Source organism: Ostrea edulis, chromosome 3 (assembly GCF_947568905.1).
Source record: "Ostrea edulis chromosome 3, xbOstEdul1.1, whole genome shotgun sequence".
Lineage (NCBI taxonomy): Eukaryota > Metazoa > Mollusca > Bivalvia > Ostreida > Ostreidae > Ostrea > Ostrea edulis.
Genome location: NC_079166.1, coordinates 92,531,717 through 92,556,754, shown reverse-complemented (window position 1 = coordinate 92,556,754; position 25,038 = coordinate 92,531,717). Strand labels below are relative to the sequence as shown.

General features: G+C 35.3%; 2 protein-coding genes across 2 annotated transcripts in view; one reads left to right on the top strand and one right to left on the bottom strand.

Moving 5' to 3' along the window:
- The window catches only part of LOC125673047 (uncharacterized), a 424,666-nt gene that overhangs the window by 252,621 nt on the left and 147,007 nt on the right, over positions 1-25,038 (top strand). The window lies entirely within an intron of this gene.
- LOC130053014 (uncharacterized) lies at positions 17,359-18,119 on the bottom strand. The gene is made up of 3 exons (XM_056159441.1): positions 18,001-18,119; positions 17,719-17,865; positions 17,359-17,597 (listed from the first exon to the last, which is right to left on the bottom strand). The coding sequence occupies exons 1-3, from the start codon at positions 18,091-18,093 to the stop codon at positions 17,421-17,423; spliced, it is 417 nt and encodes a 138-aa protein (XP_056015416.1). The 5' UTR covers positions 18,094-18,119; the 3' UTR covers positions 17,359-17,420.

Here is a 25,038-nt window from a genome sequence, read left to right as displayed (position 1 = left end):
TGCCTTGCGTGTATCACTAAACCGTACTGTGGGACATTCCATTTGCCATTTATAGATACGCAAAATGTTGAAAGCGAGGGACTTAGACGGACTGTTCTAAAATAGAGACTTTGCGTTGTGGGTCATTTTTCTATATATCCTTGTGGGTAAAAAAAAAATCTTTTTTTGTTTGTTATGATAATAATATCATATTCAACATTTCTGTGAAGTTTAGACTACATGGTTTATGGGTCAAAATATAGATGACCCATAAACCACCTATGAATCCCGTAACGTGAGTCTGAGATACGCAATATATCCCACAACACGCCTCTTGTATAACTATATATATATATATATATATATATATATATATATATATATATATATATATATATATATATCATAGGTGGAGGTATTCGTATTGAAGATAGTTGTACTTTGCACTAAGCATATATCCCACTGTTCTATGGTTTGTATTTGAACGTCGGATTTTTCGTCTTATTGAAAGATATCATGAAAAAAAAAATTTGTCAATGTCTTGATATTTTCAGTTAATCAGGTATCGGAGGAAATTTTTGACTGGGATTACGAAGCACGGTGTCGGTACGTGGAGTGTGCTAGAAGAGGAACACAGACAATACACAGAGCGCGTCTGATGATCGTGGGCTGTGCCGGAGCTGGTAAAACTACTCTTCTTAGACGTCTACAGAAACAGGGTATAGAGGAGTTAAAACAAGTGGAGTCTACTGTAGGACTAGAGGTTCATGAAGATATGTTTGAAATAACAGACAATCGTTGTTTGAGAGGTAAACTATAGAATAAACCAAATAGTACAATAATAATTGTTATAATGAGCACTATAAAATGCATACATGGCTATTGTAAAACAATAACACAAGTAATCTTACAATTCTCTGCAATGATAATACCGAGTAGAAATATTGACGACGTTCAATCGATTTAAAATATTAACTTTCATTCATACACGCAGTCGATATCTTGCACGCCGTGCTCCATATTTGTTTCGTACATAGATATTTTTTTGAATATATATATCGTTGTCTTCGCCTTTCATATCTTAACGGTAAACTAAGAACTCGACTTTAAAACACCTGGGATGATGTAATTTTCTTCATGGTCAACTTTTCATATTTAGGTAACAATATTCCAGTATAACCTCCATATGGTGGCTCTGTTAGTTACCTGAATCGATACGTAATAGCTTGTTCTGTGTATGATCTGTTTTTAAATTGAGGCAGGTCACTTGCAAACGAGTTGACGCTATAAAGGTGTCAACAGTCTCGTATAAAGACAACATTTCGCAACTTCTTTGTTCGTTGTGACGATCTAGTTTTCCAATACAAGTAATTGGGTTTAGTGCCGTGAAAGGCGAAGATAACGAACAGTCATCAATCTCATAACTACTAAAAGCAATACAAAATACATAGTCGGGCAAACACGGACCCCTTAACACACCAGAGGTGGGATCAGGCGCTTAGGAGGAATAATCATCCCCTGTCGACCGGTAACACTCGCCGTGAGCCCTCTATGCTGATATATTTCATACTGATTTTAGACCGGTCTGTATCAACTGACTTTGGCTCCAGACTACTCCGTCAAGAAATAAGGCTTACGACGTGTGTGAGCAGTCAACATGGGGTGTTTACTCCACTTAGGTACTTCATTCCACCTCTGATATATTCACATGTCTGTGTGTGCCCAGTTTTTAATTTTGTATTCCAAATGAACGGTGAAGATAACGAACAGCGATCAATTTCATAGATCCCATAAGCAATACAAAATAGATGGTTGTGCAACCACGGACCTCTGGACACACCAGTGATGGAAGTTATGATATTGATCACCGCTCGTTTTCCTCACCTTTGTACGTACGTGTCGTAAATCATTCAATCATTAGCTTCTAAATATGTGACTTATATGATGAAAAACGGTATAATTTCAGCTTCATCATCGTCAACTTTCCATATTCATGTAGCAATATTCCATTATCACCTGCGAATGGAGTGTAACTATTTAAACTTATTCGATACACAGGGATTTATTCCGAGTATGATCACTTATTAAATCGAAGTAGACTACTTACGGAGAAGTTGATGGTGCAGGGGTTTCAACAGTCTCGTTTAAAGTCAGCATTTCGCAAATCCTATGGTTGTTATAATGATCTAGTTTGACAATACAACCTATCATTAGATCAAATACTGTCTGACGTGTTTCATACCGATTATTAGACCTTTCCTGTCACACTGATTTGACTACGAATAAATCCGTGTACCTGATCTAAACATAGGGCTCACAGCGGGTGTGACCAGTCAACAGAGGATGTTTACCCCCCCCCCCCCCCCCCATGTCACCTAACCCCACCCCTTGTGTGTTAAGGGGTCCGTGTTTGCCCAACTATCTATTTTGTATTGCGTATAGGAGTTATGAGATCGATCACTGTTCGTTATCTTCACCTTTCATGCATACATGTTTAATGCTTAATTATCCACAGACAAATTGTCTTAAGGAGGTATGTTACATCGTCAGAATGATTTACTCTCTGATGTGACAATTTCTTTTAGAATCAATTGGCTAGCTTAGTACAACATTACAATAGGTTAGCACACTAGACTGGCAAACTGTATATAGCGGGTTAGAGTCCAGCAGGGCTTTTTCTTAATTTTTCGAAATTGCATTCTTATAAACGTATTGTGTTTTACTGAATAAAGCAAATTTGAAAGTTTTTAAATTCGACATATTGTTGTACATTCCCTCCACATATCATCCACAAATAATTTCTCTGGTGTAGCATTTCTCCTTAAGTTAAAACATGTGTTTAGCGATTTAGCTTGTTTAGTAGTGCTCAAGTGAGTTGTGGATTTAAGGGAATGCTGGAAGTAGGAAGTATGCAATAATGCTATCAATTTTGTTTTACAGCACATCATTTTTCTGATATAATCTCAATAAAATAATACCTATGTACTCTCTCTCTCTCTCTCTCTCTCTCTCTCTCTCTCTCTCTCTCTCTCTCTCTCTCTCTCTCTTCTCTCTCTCCATTCTTTCTATCTTCTAGTTTATACTTAGCAATTCAATTTAAATAGCACTATCCAAGGATACAGGAAAAGATGACAAGCAGATTCTGAGTGTTGTGGACTTCGGAGGACAGTGCGCCTATTACGCCTGCCATCAAGTTTTCCTCAGCCGAAGAGCATTCTACCTCCTGGTTTTAGACATGTCCAAATCTTTCACTGAAAAGGTTGATGAAAGTCTGTGTGAACAAAATGGGACCATGTTTGCGGACTGGACGTATGGGGGTACACATAATGATAACTTTTACAGTGTATATATTAGATGTATCGAGCAGAAGATTGTGAGAATGTTCATTGTTCGTTAAATTTAGTATCAAGTACGCTATATTTTGTGAAAAGGAGAAATGACCCAAATCAACGTGTAAGTCTGTTATATTTACGTTCCCTTTTCACATCCACCGATGAAGAAAAATGTTATAAAAATGTATAATTCTTTTCAATCTTACACACTAACGAACTCTTCCAAATTATGTGCTAGATGTTTATGCTATAATTTAATACTTCTAGGGTATGTAATGTTCTGGCTAAAGTCAATCCACACATATTGTGCAGAGGATACTACGATCATTGTTGTAGCAACACACAGCGAGAATACCAACGCAAGGGTTAGTATGTTTAAATCATTTAAGTGGTGAACCTTTACATTTAAACATCATTATCATTATAATAAGTTCCCTACCGGTTTGTAAAAGTGAAGGTAACTATATCTTTCTTCTCCATCTCCCCGTCTGTCCCTTTCTCTGACTGTCCGTCACATATTGGTTTTCCAGACTTATTCTCATTATGGTCGTGTGGATTCATTTGATTTATTAATTAATTGCCTATTGTTTAAAGTTCCTTTGAAGAATATTTCACTATTATGGAGATGTCACCATTGCCGGTGAAGGGCTGCAAAATTGAGACCTGTGTTCTGCGTTTACGGCCTATAGGCAGGGAGGTATCATCACCGTGACACACCTGCAACGATAGGGGTCTCGGTTTTTATGGTCTCATCCGAAGTCCCATCCCATTTAGTAGATTCAGATTGACAAACTGCAGATCAAGATAAAGTTTTGATAACGTTTGATAGACAAGGTTTAAAGGAATTATATTTTACGTTTGGTTTTATTCATCTAGATCGGGATTGTGTAGGACGTCTGAATAGAGGCAGTTGACAAGTCTCGATCGCTGATTTTGTAGAAATGATAATTCATGGATTTGACACCCCAAGCTCATTAATCACAAAAGAAAAATATTCAATGAAAATATTTATCAGATCTAGTAATTACGCGAGTATTTTTGTTTAATCGATGAGCAAAGTATGATACGTCGATAGTTTTCAATTTACCACATTCCTGCTCTCGTGAGTATTCGAAATCGGCCTTCAAACAATTGATAGTAAGTAGTAGTTTGAAATCCTTTTTTTAATATTTAACATACATATATAAATGTTATATCGGTGTGGTGTTTGCATTCCATTTGTACGTTTATCTAAGTTTTTCCCCAACATATTTTGTGCAAAGACTACTATTTTATCGCTGATAAAAACTACATACATCAACTGCATGAACAACAAAATATTAAATTGATTCCACACTGGTAAAGATGATGACTTGGCACCAATATATCGGGCAGAGTTCAAGGTCAAACAACCTCAAATGTACATTTCCTCGAATATTAAGTACAGTTGTCAATTAATGGAGCATCGGTAGGGGACATGTATTGCTTATGTAATCAATTATGTAATACACTCAAATTGCTTATTACTATTATTTCTATTATTTTTAAAACATTATTATATTCTATGGTCACTATTTCTTTAGGACAAGGGCGAATTTTATGATAGACTTTTGGATTTGCTGCCAGCAGATGATACAAAGCTTAGGAAGCATTTCCACCCCAACAGATGTTTCTTTATCGGTCTTCCTGCTGATGAGAAAGGTTCCTTAGATCCTTTATCTGACTTAGAAAAATGTATTGTTTCAATTGCAAATGGAGATAGATGGAAGGAATCTATTCCCAAGGAATGGTCAATAATTGAATTAGTTTTCATGAAGTGGAAAGATGATCCATATCAAAGGATTATATCAGTCAGCGAACTTGAGGATAATTATTGGCCTGATTCGGAAGACGCCCATGTGACGTGTCAAGACGCTTTACGTTTTTTCAATGACATCGGTTTGATTCTCTACTTTAATGAAAAGGAACTGTCAGAATCACTTGTTATCGATGTCCAGTGGTTTGTTGATTCTTTCAAGTTCATCATATCGGACAGGAGACACGTCCGATATTTGGCAGAAACTGACAAGGACTGGCAATATCTCAACCGAACCGGATATCTCCTAAATAACCTTCTTAACCGTATCTGGGAAGACATAGCAATAGACTCGGACGAGGAAGATTTAGTATTACATTACATGCAAAGGCTAGGACTATTGGCGATTGGGGATGAGAAACATTATGTTCCTTGTATGAACAAAAGAGACTTTGGTAGAAATGAAACGATTGCACTGCGGGGAATGGAAACGAAATCGTCAGTGCTGGTACTTCATTTCCAGTTCCTGCCTTTCTTCTTCTACTGTCGGTTGATAGTGGCTTGTATTGTAGGTACGGAGTGGGAAGTGGTGATAGATGATGGGATACCGTGTCTATATAAAGATATCGCTGTGTTTGTTTATAAAGACCACCTAATTGCCCTTGTTGTGACGATATCAGCAATACAGATTCAGATATTTCGTCCACAGAATAGACCTATAGATCCTGATATTGCCTCAAATATAAAAACAACTCTAGAGAACAGACTGGGATATTTAACGAGCACATTTCATAAAAAAGTCACATACAGAATCGCATTCCAATGCTCTGGCCAAGATGTATTGATTCGAGATGTGAATTGTTATGTCTATGAAGAGGAAATACCAGACAGAGGACAAGTAGTGTGCCCAAGACATCCTTTTACTGGAAATCATCTACTAGATGTGGAATCTTTGACAAGGTTCTGGAAGCCTGTGAGTAACCTCAAAATTACTGAAATCATATTTATCTCACATTAAAACTTGTAGTAATACCATAATTTTATGAACAGTAAATAATTTCCTATTTTTTAAAGTAAACAAACTTTACGAAATACATGTATGTTCACATCAACCAGTGTTGCAAATTACAGGCATATAATAGTAATATAAGTATCTTCGTTTTACCTGTAGTTTAATTCTGATGATTGCTCGCTGCTTATCAATGTTTTAACATGTTTTATCCATATCAATTAAAGTAAAACAGAACATAATGCCCTTTTGCTGCCCAATCATGTTTTTTTTTTACAATATTTGGGGGTGGTGTTTACTGACAAAATACAGTGTACTGAGATTGTATTACAACAAAGTGAGTTTTTTGTCGACGAAAACTATAGATTCATGAGGTCATGTTACACATCTATTCTTGAGCAGATCTCACGATTGGATTATTTCCGATTGTTTAATAGCGCACCCAGTGTTTGAAAAAAAAGCACCCCTGCATTACTCTAATTATAAACAATACATTTCACTGGCTAAAATCTGACATCATAATTGTTTGATTGTTACTGAATTCACCAGGTGTCTTTACGAAATCGTTTACGATTATAAAAGCCATGAGTAGGGTAGAGTGGAGTAAACTTCAGGCCGTTATTTTTTTCTTAAATTTAATTTTTTTATATTGATTTCAGAGTACACCCAATGTAACTCCACGGACTGGAAATGAGAAAGGTATGTTACTTCAGGTATATGCAATTGATGCAGCTTAATGTACCTGGATTTCACATTCTCTACAGAAACAATTTGTTTTTTTTGTTAGTGAATTCGACAAATGAAGAAAAAATTCGGAAACTTGTGATCACTGGAAGAGATGCTTTACATTCGTATTTTGACACAATATTTCCATCGGGAGATTTACAACAGTGTCTCCAGGATCACAAGACTCATCTAACAAAGGGACCATTCAAATTCACTGAAGATCAGATAGGAATTGTTTACCCAGCAGGTAGATTTTTTCATCACTCATTAAATAATGCTTGAAATCGTGTTCTTTATTTGGTGGTAAAGAAAACGAGTTCGTGTGTGTTCGTGTGTATTGTGATGACAATAATGATCATGGGATGATATGTATCTTTTTTTTCTAATTCCATAGGCTGTAGTACAAAAGTTATGTCTAAGTCATTTGATGTTCCAATCATGTACAAACTTCTGAGGAACTTTGGCGACGATGTACCTTCCCCAACTAATGGCTGGGGGAAGGAGCCAGTGGTTGGACAGAAAAGGATTGGAGATGACATCGAAAGAATACGAAAGTTCAGGAACATGAGTTCACATGGTAAACTGACTGAAAACTGTATGGATGGGGAAGATTTCAGACTTTACTGGGAGGAATTGGCACAGGTGAGAATTATATGTGTGTATTGTTGATACATTCAACATGACCAAATCTGTGATCATGTTTATTATACGCCTCTTGTATGAAAGTGTTTGTTTTCTTATTTAGGCAATCTAGTCTGATATATCTGATACTGTTCCAAGCTAAGTTCTACTTATATAACATTTCCTAAATGTATGCAAGCGAATCCTTGCATTCTATGCTTTAAACCTACCTCCTCTGTTTTCTCTGTTTTGTTTTCTTCATGCCCGACGAATGAGCAATAAAACAGCGATAAATTCCAGCTGTGCTCTATAAACTCAGTTTGAATACAATTATTATTTATTTATGTTTATTTGTAGGCAATACTGAGACTTACAAATGGTTCATACAAGAGTAGAATTGATGCAATTCATCGTTAATCTCAAAAGGTAATTACCCATTGAAATTGGAATCAACAAAGAGTATATATTTTGGGAAAAAACTATAAAATCGGAGACCACTTTTGCAAGCTATGAGTTTTGGGTTTTGCTTATCTCCCCATCAACCCCTGTCAGATTACGCCACTTAAACTGGGTTCGCAGTGATAACACCTAGTGATGATCTATTTTTTTTAAACTTTAGAATATAGCTTGTGATCTTCAAATTACCGCTTCACATAATGTTTTAGTTAAAAACAACAAATATGGCGGAAACATGGAAAGGAACTGTACATTTCATAGAATATTTCAGTAAAATCAATGATAGAACACTCACCTGCAACTAAAAGCAAAACAGGAGCGATATCTTGTCGTGGGCAAGAGAAAGGGGGTGAAAACTCGCATATAGAAGAGTTCCTACTGTTGTGTCTGGACAATCAGCTGCCTCTACTAATTTTTTCGTCTGTTTAAAATTATGAATGAAACTAAAAATATTACATTACAATATTTCATAGTATTCAAGTCATTAACCCTCACATAACCGACACAGGTATACCGTCCTTAATAATCAAATATAAAACTGATAAACATGTGAATATATTCCTGTCCGTTGTGAATTGAATATGTTTATTGTTCTTACATTGCACAATGTAACCAATGAACTTTTGACACTGTTTTAAATGTGTAATTTACCACGAGTTTGTGAAGAGTGAAGTAGATGCAAAGTGAAGATGATTAGACACTGAATATCATATCACATCAAGTCATCAAGATGCAACTTACTATACCAGATGAATTTTGTTTCAGGACCCCATAAGGTCAAACGAAAGTTCAACAAACCATTCCTCGGATTCAAATGTCAGACTATTTCGTTGTCAAGAAATATCCTTGATGCATGGACAATACTTTTCACGACATAATTTAAAATAATAATGGATTATTATTCATGATCATAGAGATGGTTTACAATCCACGGTTACATGTATTAACATGAGTACACAATCAATAATGAGGAAAAGACAGATGTTCTGATGAACTGTGGTTTACGAAATTATGTCCTGTGAAAACATGGGAAAATTACATATGATATGTATTATGATTTTTTTTTTCAAAATGTATGCGGACATATTTACATGTACAGCATAAAGGTTTAGCAATATTTCCATTACAATTCCTCAATGGAATTATATAGTATATATTTTAGAATCCTACAGTGTATGAGTTGAAGTAGATGACGAATAGTCACTTCCGGTAGAGAATAAAGCGATGCTCGATACGTTCATACGTCGACGGAAGTTGGTTATAAACACCGTATGCATTGTTTTACTGCTGTGTGTATATTCACCTTTTTCGTATAATGTTCCTGTCACAATTGTGTTTGAAGACGAACGATTTTAACAGTTAATGACAATGCAAATCAATGAAAACAGCTAATTAAGGGGCTAATATCACGTAGTTAGGAAACCAGGAATTCATTGCTGTACTGTACTTTAGTAGAACATCGATGGGTGTAGAATTATGTACGATTTCTGAATTACATCGTACTTTGTATTATTTAGAAACCATGTTTTTATAGAGTTCAATTTAAACTGTTGTTAAAGAAATCATGTAACATAGGGATATTTGACGAAATTTAAAAAAAAAATTAAATCATTACTCGAGATCTGAACGCGTTATGAACGGAACAATGTAACAGTCAAAATAGAAATTTAAGATGATTATTTGTTCATTTCGTAATATTCATTAAAATGCGAATACCAAAACAATCCGTGGTAAGCATTACTAACATTGAGTATTCGGTACTAAGTAGACGGACATCTGTAGTATTATATGCTCTCATCTTCACAATTAGCGTCATACATTGATTAGAGCGATTGTATACTGAACAAATTTCTAACTCCCCACTCAAGTTTTTGCATTATATTCTAATCATATTTAATTACTTGAATATAACTATTGATTTGTATAAAGAATAAGTTATAAAACATCTCATCTGTAGTGAAACCGCCTCATCCAAAAAGCACAAAAACGTATCGGTATCATATTTGTAATTCGCAACATCTAAATCTACGTACCGCTCTCATTCTACGAGTATTTGATGAATATACCAGCGGATGTAAAATAGCTTCATCATTTTGATAGTTAACAGTCAAACAAAAAGTTTAATCTTACCATAAAAAAGTACCAATTATTTGGAATTCGCAACATCTAAATATGCGTTGGTCCCCATTTTGGGACCATCTGATGACTATACTAGCTGTATAGTATAGTGGAGAAGGCTTATATAGGCTACAAGCCTGCTGCCTAATCCATTTATGTTTCATACATAATAAAATATTGTTTAAATTAAATACTAGCGGTTTGTAATGATTGATGTAAATTAGCTTTATCATTTTGAAAGTTAATAATCAAAGAATCAGCTATACCCCGGTAGTAAAGGAAAACAAACATTTAGTGAACTGCTCCAGCTTCGACATACCAATAGGCCCTGCACGTTTTTGTGCGGTCACGCCTTGCATTTTACTACAATAAGTTTGTATTTCGTAAAGACAATTTAGATATAGAGAACCCAATAAAAAAGGTTTTTTTTTTTTTTTGGAAATGAATCGTCAACTGGAATCGAACACGATTTTTTTTTAACATAGCTGGTCAGCGTCCAGAAAACACAACTGTGATCCCATTTGTTGCCGACTTATAACAAAGGTATTTAACCCGGCAGACGATAATGTTAGCAAATTATTATATACTGCAATAATTTCTTTTAATTTTCAAATTTTAAAAGTAGGAGAGATGAGTATATTTATGTACAGTCTATAACAATGTATACCGATATGGGGTATTGAAGAAAGTTTGTTCTGTTAGATGATAATATATATTCATTTACAGAGTAACAATAAAAGTACAACCGTTGTTCAATGTATAACAAGTTCATACTGCTTTTATCAGATTAGAGTGTTATTCTACCAAATCTCGCATATCTATATATTTAAAATCGAATGTGACTTTGTCCTGCCATGCTGGTTGCTGGTTATAGATTGAGCCATGTTACATTGATACTACTTATAGGACTGGTATTTTGATAAAGGGTTGGGAATGGCGATTGTAATTCAAATTATCACCAACACGTTGTATGCCCTGTATATGTTTATGATTGTCATGTTTTTAATAAACCATGTATTTCAACATTTTAATTCTTCCATGAAACTAATATTGCGTGTGAATGACCGTTCATTATTGACATTGAATTATATACCTATTTGTATGGGGAAAAAAAAAGAAATTGAATGTATTACAGCGGAATGTACTTTTTGTCTATCAAAATTAAATGATTGATTGATTTGATATTGTTCATTGTTCCTCTCGAGAATCTTTCACGCAGATGAAGACGTCAAAATTGCAGGTGAAGGACTGCAAATGTTAGGCCTATGATCGTCACTCACGCCTTCGAACAGGGAGGGATCTTTATCGTGCCACACCTGCTATGACATGGGACCTCGGTTTTGGGGGTCTCATCCGACTGTCTTATTTAGTCGCCTCATATGACAGGCAAGAAGTACTGAGGACTTTTATAACCCGGATCTATACAGGAAATAAAAGGTAAAAGGAAGAAGCATGGGGCTTAATTACAAATATAATGAGCAACCCGATTAACGTGAATGATTGATTGTATGTTGTTTGACGTCCCACATGAGAATTTTTCATTCATACGGAGATCCCCCGATTAACATGAAGCGTGATGTGGAAGGTTACAGAAACTCATGGCGTGATTTATATTGTACTGAAAATATCGAGCGTCGACATATTTTGTTGCATACTAGTTAAGGTTGATCGATCCTCGTGTGATGTCATAGGTTTTTGCAAAAATCTTAATAAATTAAACTTTGCGCATGATAGAAATATATCTTTCTGAGGAATTTTATTCACTGGATATAATAAAAAATATGGTAAACTATTAATACTGAAAAAGTTTATATTTTCCATAATCAATTATTTCTGATTAAAATAATTTTGTCAAGGGCAATAACTCCTATGCTGTAATTTCCTCTACTGGATGTCTATTATACATTGGTTTACCTAATATCCATAATCAATCTATACATATTTATGAATTATCAGTTTTTTAAAACTGTTGATATTTAAATTTTGTCATTTCAACAAGTTTTTATCTATTTTTATTATTCTGTTTAACCAAAATGTGTGATTTTCTGATGTTGATGTATACTTCTGTTTTTGTATGTCTGACATCTTTAAAAAGGTGGCAACAGATATATTTTCTTTGGTTATTAATTAAATTAAACTATATTGAGTGGAAATTAATAAAGTTTTCCCACTTTTAACCATTAATATTGATAAGTCACATGAGGATGGAGCTACCTTAAAGCATATTTTCTGTTCGATTTTACGAAATATCCATGGACATTCTTCATTTTTACTTGCATACCATCGTTGTTGTTTCTAAATTTGTCTGTTTACACCCGTAAGTGATGGCGCTCTCAAATATTTCATTCTTAACTGAATCATAATAGTGCTTACAATAGGTAAAAATCTGACACGGTGAGGTATTTATAATATTTTGACAAGTAGACTTATTCATAAAGAACTGTAAAATGTATTCCTATATTAAAGAGCGCTATACACTGACATTTCACCGGATGACTTAGACGTAATATGACGTGGTATGCAGAAAGGCGCATTGTGTATAGCATTATATTTTTTCCACTAACCTCCACTAGCCTGCTTAATTATAAAGGTCAGTACGTCTCAAGAGTTAATTTTAAGGTGACCAATTTTTCGTACACGCTGGTCAGTGTCACAGAGAAAGACAAAAATGTAGCCTCCTTAGCTAAGGTCACAGGCGACCATTCCTCTTCCTTACTTGAAATTTTCCCAAAACGGAAAAAACATCAATCCTCTTCCTTATCAGAATAATAAAGCAGAATAATAAAGATGAAATTCCTGCATGAAGAGGAATTTCATCTATATTCTAACCCGGATCCAACTGGACACGAAAGTCAGTACGTCATCACAGCGAATTTTAGATTACCTATTTTCACACACGCTAGTGGTCACAATGGCTTCTCAATGTATAGGTATACCACCAGTTATCAAACCTACCGTACATGTAAATGTTGTCAAAGTTACACACAGATGTCAATGTATAGTTATACCACCAGTTATCAAACATACCGTACATGTAAATGTTGTCCACAGTTACACACAAACTTCAGTGTATAGGCATATCACCAGTTATCAAACCTAGCTTACATGTAAATGTTGTCCATAGTTACACACAAACTTCAGTGAAAGACTACAACATACTTGTAGCCTCCTTACCTAAAGTTACTGATGACGAAATAAGGTTTAAATCGAGATCATATGGGGGAAACGGAATTGTATGAAGATGACTTCGATCTCTTCAACACATTCATTAGTAAAGAAATAAGCAATAGGTTTTACTAGAAGTCATTAGTAAAGAAATAAGCAATGTTTTACTCGAAAATGATTTTAATCATGGGCCTTTCATGATATGTATCATCCGCAGTTTTTATGTATCAAATCACAAAAGTATCTCCTAAACGACACCTGTAATGGCAATACATCAGTAACAACATAATGCAAAATAAACATTTACATCATTAATGCATAAAACGTAATTGCCTTACTTCGTTTAAAATATTATTTACAATTAATATAGACGGAATGTTGAGGAAGAACAATACTCCTCCCATCACAACAAATGCATAAACACGGAATGGCAATTATTAAGGACACTGTATAACAAATACTATTGACAAGTAGTGTCCCAACGCTCATATAAATATTGAAGTGAGATCAGTCATCTCATGATTCGCTACAGTCTACAACGCACTATACAATGTTCTTATAAATACTGAAGTGTGATGAATCATCTCATGATTCTCTATAGTCTACAACGTACTATACAATGTTCTTATAGATATTGAAGTGTGATGAATCATCTCATGATTCTCTAGAGTCTACAACACACTATACAATGTTCTTATAAATATTGAAGTGTGATGAATCATCTCATGATTCTCTATAGTCTACAACGTACTATACAATTTATTTATGTCCTCTTATTTACATATATACACAAATAAGCATTATATAATTTTAAAAATTGTGAGCTACACACAATCTTATACAGAATCACAATATCGCAGCATACACTATTCATTATACATTGCATGTTGTTACAGAATTCTTGCATTCATTCATTCACTCAAAAAGTAAACAACATAAGGTATATTTGATTGCACGACCGCTAATGCGACAAATCATGATTAAAATGAACATTTAAATTGGTTTTTCACAAGAAATGGCTAACTGCTCTCTCTGGACATACATGTGAAAAGGTACGTTATAAAACTCCAAACAGGAATCCAATGACCAGCAGGTGAAGCAGGAGAAAGTAACCCCATATCATCTTCCGGATTCCTGGGCGCATGCGGATCAAGCGATTCAAAGTTCGACTGGAAAAGCAGATGTATTCTCTGAAATACACACATTACAACGTGACACTACAACCACCCAACACAAAGCTACAATACCCAACAATTACATACATACCTGTCCATATACACTATGCAAGATATTGTATTGTTTAGCTGTTTTCCCGAAACACTAATCAAATTCTCAATTATCTGGTGGCGCCCTCTTTTTATTGGTAGAAGATAGACCCCAGACACACTGTACATGGGAAGAAACCACCGACCTTCCGAAAGTAAACTGGGAAACTATCCTACTTACCGGCGCGAGTAGGATTTGAACTCGCGCCGATCATAGGTTAGAGCCGTGTGATTTTGAGTGCGATGCTCTAACCACTCAGCCACGGAGGCCCCATACATACTAATACCTCTATATACATACATTGCTAGAAAGGAACATCCGCAGCAATGTTATGTGTGTCCATCCCAACCCATCCTAATAAAAAAAATATTTTAAAATTTCGTGATTGTAGATAAAATCCACATCAATAATTCAACGGCTATATTCCCATACAGCTTATACTGTTTATCACCTAGAACATGGCAAAGTAAATAATGCTGTAAAAACATACGGTATCAAAAGCATAATGTGAATAATCCACTTACCGACGCACTCTAAGCCAATTCCACATCCTCTGTCCATAACCAGCCTCACTACGCACTACAGGAAGAAATCAACAACGCATTTCATTACATTCTACCACGGTTATTACAAAGATGAAAGAAATAAGTAATAACTAATTATACAATACAAGAATATTTAACAAAACATGGTTACTTTCTACCATGGTTATTGCAAAGATCAAAGGAATGGCACGGTCATTATTATGTGACATACCTTAATATGTGATACTTTATTATGCACTACAGGAATAAATCAACAAAACTTTAGTGCAATGCACATATTATCATTTTCTTTAGTTAGCACCTGGGACCTTTCGGTTTCATGTTTCTAGCCCGCCTAAACATTACAACGTTAAATAGTTCATCTGTTTCTAGCTCGCCTAAACCTTACAACGTTAAATAGTTTATCTGTTCCTAGCATACCTATTGCAACGTTAAATAGTTTATATTTTCCTAGTCTAAACCTTACAACGTTAAATAGTTTATCTGCTTCTATCTCGACTAAACCTTACAACGTTAAATAGTTTATCTGTTTCTAGCCTACCTATTACAACGTTAAATAGTTTATATGTTCCTAGCCTAAATCTTACAACCTTAAATAGTTTATCTGTTCTTAATCCGCCTAAACATTACAACGTTAAAAAAGTTTATCTGTTCCTAGTCTGACTAAACATTACAACGTTAAATAGTTTATCTGTTCCTAGTCCGCCTAAACCTTACAATGTTAAATAGTTTATTTGTTACTAGCCTAAACCTTATAACTTTAAATAGTGTGTATGTTTTTAGCCTAAGTTTCACAACGTTAAATAGTGTATCTACCAACACTTTACAACGTTAAATAGATTATCTGTAATCATGACTAAATGACAAATCAGATAAAGACTGAGATCCTGTCTCAGGTCAGATCCCACGACGTCATGACAAAAACGAATAGTAAAAGTTGACATTGTTCAATAGCCAGCATTGTATCTATGCGTAGCAGATGTTGTGACTATCTAACATTGAAGTTACAAGGTTTGTGGTTACTATAGAAATGATATAAACCACTTACTCAGCATGGGACTTGCTTCTAGGATTCTCTCATCATCATCATCTTCAATTTGGAGATTGATCTAAAGAAAAGTGATCACTTATTAACAAACATTTCTAAAATTAGAGCGTGCAATACATTAAATTAAACCGTGAGCAAATAAAACAAAATGTCACTTATGATAAAGATCGACATCTCTTAGTTTCTCTTGATGTGATTGTCTAGAGAGTATACATCTGGCAAATCAACTCTTTCTCCCATAATAATATTCCTTTTATAAAGAACATTTTAAACCAACAATTCTTTGGTCAAAATATGGCTTATCCTGACACCCCCCCCCCCCCCCCCCCCCGCGAGTATATTTCATGAATAACAATTTCAATTGAAATCAAAATTCATCATATAATAACTCATATATGACAATCAAAACAGAATTTTTTTTAAACAAATAGGCGTTTCAGATTGATTAATGTTTCGGTCCACAATAATAGTATTACTCGTTATGAATACATTACACAAAAGTGCCATTACCTGCTTGTTATCTGCTACAAGCCGGGCCTGTTCCTGCATAGTGTTCAGGGCCTCTTCCAACTGGAATCGTTGTTCCCTCTCCATCTACAGTGACTTCTCCAGGGCGTGGTGCTGGTCGTGTAGTCGTTCCCGAGTTAGCTCCGTCTCCTGCAATCTATATATAATGGATGTCAGATCAAAATTCAATGATGGTAGAGTTACAATTTAAGTCATAATCATACATGTAGCTACAGAACGTGAAATTCAATCACTAAAATGATTAACATACATATGAATTAATGGATATATTCGAGAAGAATGTTTCATTGTTTGTTTTACATCCCATCAAGAATGTTTCACTCATATTGAGACGTCATCAGTTGTAGGTGAATTATTACTAATTTAGATCTATGCTTTACACGCAGGGTTGTAGGAGTGGGAGTTCTTTTAACTTGCCAATGCCTGCCACGAGACGGGACATTTGTTATAAAGGTCATATCAGAAAGATCCATGCTTCTCACTTCTAAATGCCAAACGTTTGGCTAAGGATCAATCACTACCTATGCTTACGCATTATGTTTGACGCAACCATGGTGTCACGGGAATCGAACTTACAACATCCCGGTTACAAAGCAAATGCTTTGACACTGAACTACCACATCCAGTCCCATCATGAAGCATGAGTGTACTACAGTCAATATAAGATGACAGAGAACATGGCAAAACGATAGAATTCCATTAACAATTATGGCATTGCAATCACAACTTTCGTGAAGAAGACGATATCAACCAGCGTAATAATAGTATTGCCAGTAGAACAATTATCAAAATACATACTTAGAGCCAGCAGAACAATTATCAAAATACATACTTAGAGCCAGTAGAACAATTATCAAAATACATACTTAGAGCAAAGTTGTCCGATTTCATCCATTTCGTCTGTGTCAGGGGCAGACATGGTGATTTTAGTTTCTTCTGGAACAATTCGCTGCTCTGAAACTGCAGTTATTTCTACTGAAGAAGCCCGTTGCATGGCCATGTTAATGGTCTTTGTTTCCGATTCTATCATCTAAAAGTACAGCAGTTTACCAAGTAATGATAACATGTTTAACAGGAATAGGTCTCAATGTTTGATGTATAATAATGTGGATTCATTTTTTAAAGAAATGAATGAATATGTCGCATCATACCTTGGACTGAAGTGACATGTGCGTCTGATAAAGGATTTTGTATTGATGTTGTAAAGAGCGCAGCTCATTCTCCTTTTCTCTTAATGACTTCGAAAGGTTCCCAAGCTGAACATTAAGGTAACTTCTGTCTTCAGCCAGTTGGCTTACCTACGTTTATAAATATGAATTATTTTATCCCATGCCAATATGTTATGAATGACATTTGTGTTTTTATAACGGATTCTGATAGAAAGTGCAGTGCCAGATTCGATACATGCAATTCACATGTTTACCAAACCTTACCTGCATAGCCATTTGTTGGCACCTTGAATCTCTTTGCTGAAGTCGATGAGCCATTTGGTTGAGTTCGATTTGTATTTTGTTTTTCTGATCCATGGCTGTTGAAAACTGTCCTTGAAGTCGCTGATAGTCTGCATGAAAGTTGTCCATCTGCATCTGTCCACCATGTGGAATGCCTAACTGAGCTCTCAAAGTCCCATTATCAAATTTAAGTTGTTGTATCTGTCCCTCGGCTGCCAGCAGTTCGTGACTAATGTTATAATTATTCTGAGCAAGATCTTCACACTTCTTCTCTAGCTGTTGTATATTACTCAGCAGTGTCTCCTTTTCTCTTATTGTATGCTCTCTCTCTTCCTTAATGTATGATGATTCATGGTTAGTGCTAATTTGTAAATCCCGGTGTAAGTCTTCAATTTTCTTAACCATCTCACTGTTCTCTGTCAACAACTTATGATACTGGTCGCTTAAAGATTCGTACTCTTTCTCCACTTCATTAAACATCTGACTCTGAACTTTCAGATGTCCCATTTCTCCCTTCATTTCGTCATTTTCAGTTGTGAGTAAATTAAAGTCTTCCATCAGAGATTCATATTGTTCTTGCTTTTCTTCCAGCTCCTTCTCTATATTGCTTGGAGCTGATCGAGAATGCACAACATCTTCCTTCCTCCCAAAAGATTTGATGCGCATTGTTGATAGTTGAGATTTTAAATGATCATTTTCCGTTTGACTTGCTTCGAGTTGATTTCTCAGAACTTTTATTGCGTCATCATCTGCCATACTGACATTGGATGCGCCACTTTTCCTCATCGACTCTACTTCTGCTCTTAAATTTTGATATTCATGCTGAAGTTTGTCAAGCAAAATTGCTTTTTAATCTGACCCATTTTCACTTCTCAGCTTCTCATTTTCGGACATTGTGTCATTCAGTTCTTCTTTGATAAGCTCCAACTCCTCTTAAAGTTCTTGCATCCTATTTGATGTTTCTGTACCCGCACCAGAAATTGTATCCGTAGATTTGCTTTCATCTCGCTTTAAGACTTCTAGTTCTGTCTTTAGTTTATCATTTTCCTTTTGAATTATTTCGACCTGGTTATATTTCTCCCTGATTAAATTCAATTCCTTCTTAAATCGTTCATTCTTTGTTGCTGATTGGTGGAGTTCTTCTCTTAACAATCTAGTCTGGTCTTCTACTCCCTTGTGGGATTTCTCTGTATCAGTATCAATTGAAGATTTCAGATTTTGAAGGTCTTCATACTTCATCGCTAAAGCAGTATATTCCTTTTGCAAGCTGTCAAACATGGAAGCTTTAATGGCAGTTGTACTGAGTTCTCCTCTCAAGTTGTCTATTTCGGTCGCAGTCTCATTTAATTCCTCTCGGAAGGAATCCACTTGGTCCTCTAGGTCTTTATTAATTTCCATTTTCTTATCCAGCTCTTCTTTTAGAGAGATATCTTCATTCAGCGTATGTTGTGAGGGATTATTTTGGTTTTGTCTGCTTTGTTCTAGTTCTGCCTGAATCTTCTCTATTTCCTTTGTTGTCAGGTTTAAGTCCGAGTTCTTCCTGTCAAGTTCATATCTCACTTCTTTTAGCTCTTCTTCCAAAGATTCGACTTCTTCTAACCTCCATTCCATTGCCCCGATTTTTTCTTTAAGTCCTTTGTTTTCATTTAAAACTTCCTTTAACTTCAGATCAAGCGACTCATATTCATCTTTTAAGGCATTCTTTTCTTTCTTCATTTCTGAAACATCTTCTTTAAATCCATCAATTTCTTCCTGTATCTGTTCACGTTCGTTTTCAAACTCCTTTACTCTTTCTAATAGATTTTGGATTTTTGTCTCACTTTCATGCGCAGTTCTTGTCTCCTGTTCCAGTTTGGAATTTGTCTCTCTCATCCTAGCCACAATATCTTTAAAACTTTTATTTTCAACCTCCAATGAGTTACAGAGCATTACACTGTCTTCTAACTTTCTCTCTAGTTCTATTTGTTTTCGCTCTGCAGTTATTAAAGAAGATTTTAAATCACTCATTGTAAGCATTTCATTTTCATATTCAGAAATCTTATCCTGAAGTTCCCTTTTTCTAGAATCATTGATTTCCTCTTTGCTCAATAAAGATGTTATCTGAGTCTGCAGTTCTAAGTTCATTTCCATCAGTGTTTTCGGTTCACTTTCCTTCTTTTGGAACCTCTCATCATTTTGTTGTAAGTTATTTTTCAACAGATCTATCTCACCAATTAACCGTTTTTCACTCTCAGATTGTTTTCCTATAGTGGTCTCCAACATGCCCTCATTCTCTTTCAGTTTCTCAATTTCAGAGATATACCACTGGCTAGTCTCAATTTCTTTCCTGCGTGTTTCCTCCAGTTCTTGAATCGGAGAGCAAGTTCTTCTTTTAAAGTGTTATCAGCAGCATTGTCTTCTTTGGTAACTTGTGCAGAACTGTCCTTCAAAACATTGACTTCCTCTTGAAGCTTATCACACTTTGTTTTGAAGGCTTTCAACTTCACCAACATCTTCTCACATTTTCCTTCTGATGACTTTAACTTGCTATGTATTTGACCATAGGCATCTTCCACTGATTTGAGTTTTTCCTTAGTGGTTTGCATCTCGGTTTCGTCACGTCTACCATTTGCTGAGGACTGTCTTAAATGTTCTTCCTCCTTTAGTTCAGTTTTTTTCTGGAAATTCAGTGGAAAGTTTGTGAGCTGAAGATGCGGTAAAAGTTTCTTGTGAAGCAGCTGAGAGACGTTCAATTTCAGCCTTTAGAACCTCGCTTTCAGACTTATATGTTTTATTTTCATTTAACAGACTGTTGTATTTTTGCTTGTATTCAACCAAGTCATCTTCCATTTTACTGCATTTAGCATTTGATACATCACAGCTACTGTTCAATGCATCGTTTTCTTTCGTGAGATTTTCTACTGCTAACTTTAGATCCGAACAGGTGGAATCCCTTACACTCTCGCGCTCTGTCATTTCTTCAATGGTAGACTTTAGATGTGCAACCTGAGCGAGTAGATCAGGATTACCGTCTTCAATTTCTTTCAGCTGCTGGGAGATGATCAATTTTTCATCATTGACTTTTCTTGTACAGTATGTAGTATTTCTCGTTCGTCTTCAATCAGCTTCTCCATTTCACTGATTTGTTGTTCTAATTCCTTTCCTTGTGTTCCCTGTTGTAAGGCTTCTGCATTATTGACCTGTAGTCGCAATGAAGTTAACTGACTGTTTACAAAATTCTGTAAGGTAATCAGAATGCCTTCAATGATTTGCACATTGCATTCATCTCCTGTCACTTCACGATAACATCCTTTCACATTGTGTATTATTGACGATAGTTGGTCCTCTTTTTCAGATATCAAATTTGTAAGGGACAGAATTATTTCATTCTGCGTCTCTAACTCTTTGCTAATTGACTGAATGGATTCCTCTAGTTGTCCTTTCTCAAGCTCAGCTGAACGGAGACTATCATGAAGACTGTTCACCATTTCACTTTTAGAGCGAACCTCCTGCTGTAACGATTGCAATAAACAGTCAATGTCATTACTTTTGCGATCAAATTCTTCATTTTTTTGTTTATCCTTCTCTGCAAGTTGCATGTCAAGGTCTTTTAATTTTTGAGACAATTCAGTAATCATACTGTCTTTTTCGTTACTTTGCACCAGCTGTTCCAACTGACTCTCCATATTATTAATCATTTTATCTTTTGTTACGATATCCTTTGCTGTCTGGTCGACTTGTGCTTGTAAATTCACACATTCTTCAGATTTGTCTTGAAGCCAGCCTTGTATTTGCGTCTTTTCTTCCTCTAGTGTAACCATCTGAGAATGCATCTCTGATTTCTGAGATTCGGCTTTAATAATGTTCTCAGTCAGCCTCTCTGTTTCCATGTGTAGCTTGTCATTTAGTTTTCTATTTGCAGTTTCTAAATCCTGAATAGTTTTATCATTATTGGTTAATTTCAAGCTCAGTGAACTCAACTCGCTTACCCGATTTTCAAGTTCTTCCTGAATCACAACAAGGTCTTTCTCCCTTGTCATTAACAAGTCCTCACAATCAGCCAGTTTCTGACTTAAATCATCTACAGCTGTTAGTTTCTCTTCTAATATATGAATTGATGATTCATCCGCCATAATTTTCTGCTTAAGCTCGGTTACTAAAAGACTTTCTTTCTCTTCAGTACCAGCATCCGTTTTGATGTCATTAGATTCATTTTCGAAATTTCCTTTCTTCTCCAGTTCAGCTCTTAGAGACTTAATTTCGGCTTCCATGTCTTCCTTTTTGCTAGTAGATTGTTGGAGCTGAAATTTTATTTTTTTTTGCTGTTGCTAATGCCTTACGGAAATGTAAATCCTTGTCTTCATACTGCTTTTTCAGCTCTTGATATTCCTGTTCTTCTTTGACACACGTCTCCTTCAATGATTCTTTCATTTTATCTGCCTGGTCAAGTTGATTGAGACGTTCCTCCATTTCTTGCATGTTTTCTAAAAGTGATGCGATTTTTTTTAAATCTTTTTCTTTAAGTCTCTTTAGCATCATTTCCTCATCAGAATTCTTATTGTCAATCAAGCTTGATAGTATGTTTTCTTTCTCCTCCATCGAACTGGCCAGTTCATCAGAAGCCAATTTTAATTTCTGCAATTCCTCCATCTCTCTTCCAAGATCAGCTGTCCTCTGTTTTCCTTGATGAAGTTCGTCGATCACAGATTGAATTCTACTTTCAAGTGATTGATTTTTCTTCTTTTCTTGGTCTACTTCATCGGAGAGTGTCTTACATTGTAGTGACAAAAATATTTCACTTTCCTGAAATTTTCCCCGTTCACTTTCAAGTACTTTATTTGATTCTGAACACTGTTGTTGAAAATCACAAACCTGCAGTCGATATTGTTCACATTCGGCCTTTATATCTTTCTCTGATAGTTCCAGTGCATGGATCTGTTCTTGCAGGTTCACTATAGTTGTTCTTGATGTTTCAATTTCCTCTCTGAAATTTCCAGTTGACTGTTCTTGTTCTGCTGACATTGCCTGTACTATTCCACTTAACATTTCTACGGATTCTTCTGTGTTCTTTAGTTTGGACTTCAACAGACTTAGTTCCTCCATTCTTTCACACAAAGACCTCTGAAGTTGGGAGTTCTCAGCCGACAATACTTCTACGCTTTGTTGAGCCTCTGTCAATCTGTCCATTACCATTTGTTTATGACTATCATTTTCACTTTGGCTTTTCCTTGCATGCTCCAGATTAAGCTCCAGTTGAGAGCATTGGTCCGTAAGCTGTTGCTTACAGAGCTCCAGTTGAATTATTTTCTCCCCGAGTTGCTCTGACGTTTCATTTGCCTACAAAAGAGATTAAAAATGTTATCAATACTGAAAATCATATACGATAAATCATAGAATGTGTCCTCTGACATATAAAACTTTCATATATAAATCCAATCTATTACGGTAATATTTTACTGAATATTTAAATTACCAGTTCATAAAATCTTTAGAAATAATGATAGACAAAAACAATAATTATATATAGTAATATATGTATAATATAGTATATATTCATTATATATATATATATATATATATATATATATATATATATATATATATATATGGCATATACACATGTATGTATGTATAATTCTACATGTAATTTTGCTGTAACTTGTTTACCGATTAGATACTGAATTCCGACTACAAAAATAGATAAATATGGAATACAAGAGTGCAAAGCAATATTTTCCACTACTTTATATACTATTCACCAATGATAAATACAATAATAACGATTTATACATTTTGTGTTTGATTATTCATTCGGCAAGCTAATTAAATTTAAAGACTATTTCAATGGGGGGGGGGGGGGGGGGGGGGGAGGGGGGGCACCACTAGAAGAGTGTTTTCAGAAAACGATTGCTGAAATCGTAAAACTGTTTCTGGCAGCTATTTAAATCACACATAATATACGCTTTTTTCTTCATGAGAAAAACCCTAAATCTAATTAGTCATAAAAGTAAATCTCACTTTTAAAATTCGACTTCGACATGAATGTGTCAACTCCCAACCAGTTAGTAAATGTATAGGAATAAGTAAGTATTAGTATCAAGTCATCCTGGCATGCAGCAGGTGTACATACATATCGCCGAAGTTAGTAAGAAATGAACGGAAGCTGGCTATGGAAAGTCTATAGAGCATAGCAACTAATCACAACACCGAAAAGATAGTGTTAGCACAAGTGCAGTTCTACATAATCTCTTACATCTTGAGTTGTGTCGGATGTTTTCATTAGTTCCGTTGGTTTGGAAGAAGGCACAGCACCCAGCAGCTTTTCTGAGGATATTTCAATGATAGGCTCAACTACAACATTAGAAATTTCAAATGTTTCTTCGGCGTGTTTATTCAAAGCTCCAGCCTCTCTTTTCCTCACAGAACATGTATTTTGCAGAGGCCACAATTGTTGCTCTTTTCCCCCTACAACACTATGAAGGTGTTGGTTTTCTTCATACAAACGATTTACTTCTTCTTTCAAATTGATTAGCTTATCCTGCTCAATTTGCAGCTGATTCTTAGTATTACAATTTTCCTCCAATTCCTCTTTTGTAATCGAAAGTTCGTGTATTGCTTTCAAGCTCTCCTTTAAAATGACAATTTCCTTTTCTAAATCATTTTGCAAAGCCTCCGCTATATTTCCTTTCTTGTGCATTAAAGCAGTCTGCTTTTCCACAGAAATCTCAAGGTTAATTATACGAGTATTCTGTTCTTGAATTTTCTCTTCTGAAAATCGTATTGTATTTCGCAATTCTACTTTTTCAATTTCTTGTTTGGTATTCACTTCCAATGCAGTGCCCAATTGTTCATTCAAACGAGATTTTTCACCTTTTAGAATGTAAATTTGTTGTTTTTTCGCTTCAATTTGCTGTCTCATGTCTGTAATAGTCATTTCCCTTTGTCCCGCTTTTTCCTGATAAGAGTCATTCACTTCCTTCAAAACCTTTTCACAATTATTTTTCTCCATTAAAATAATTTTACATCGTTCTTCTAGAGCAG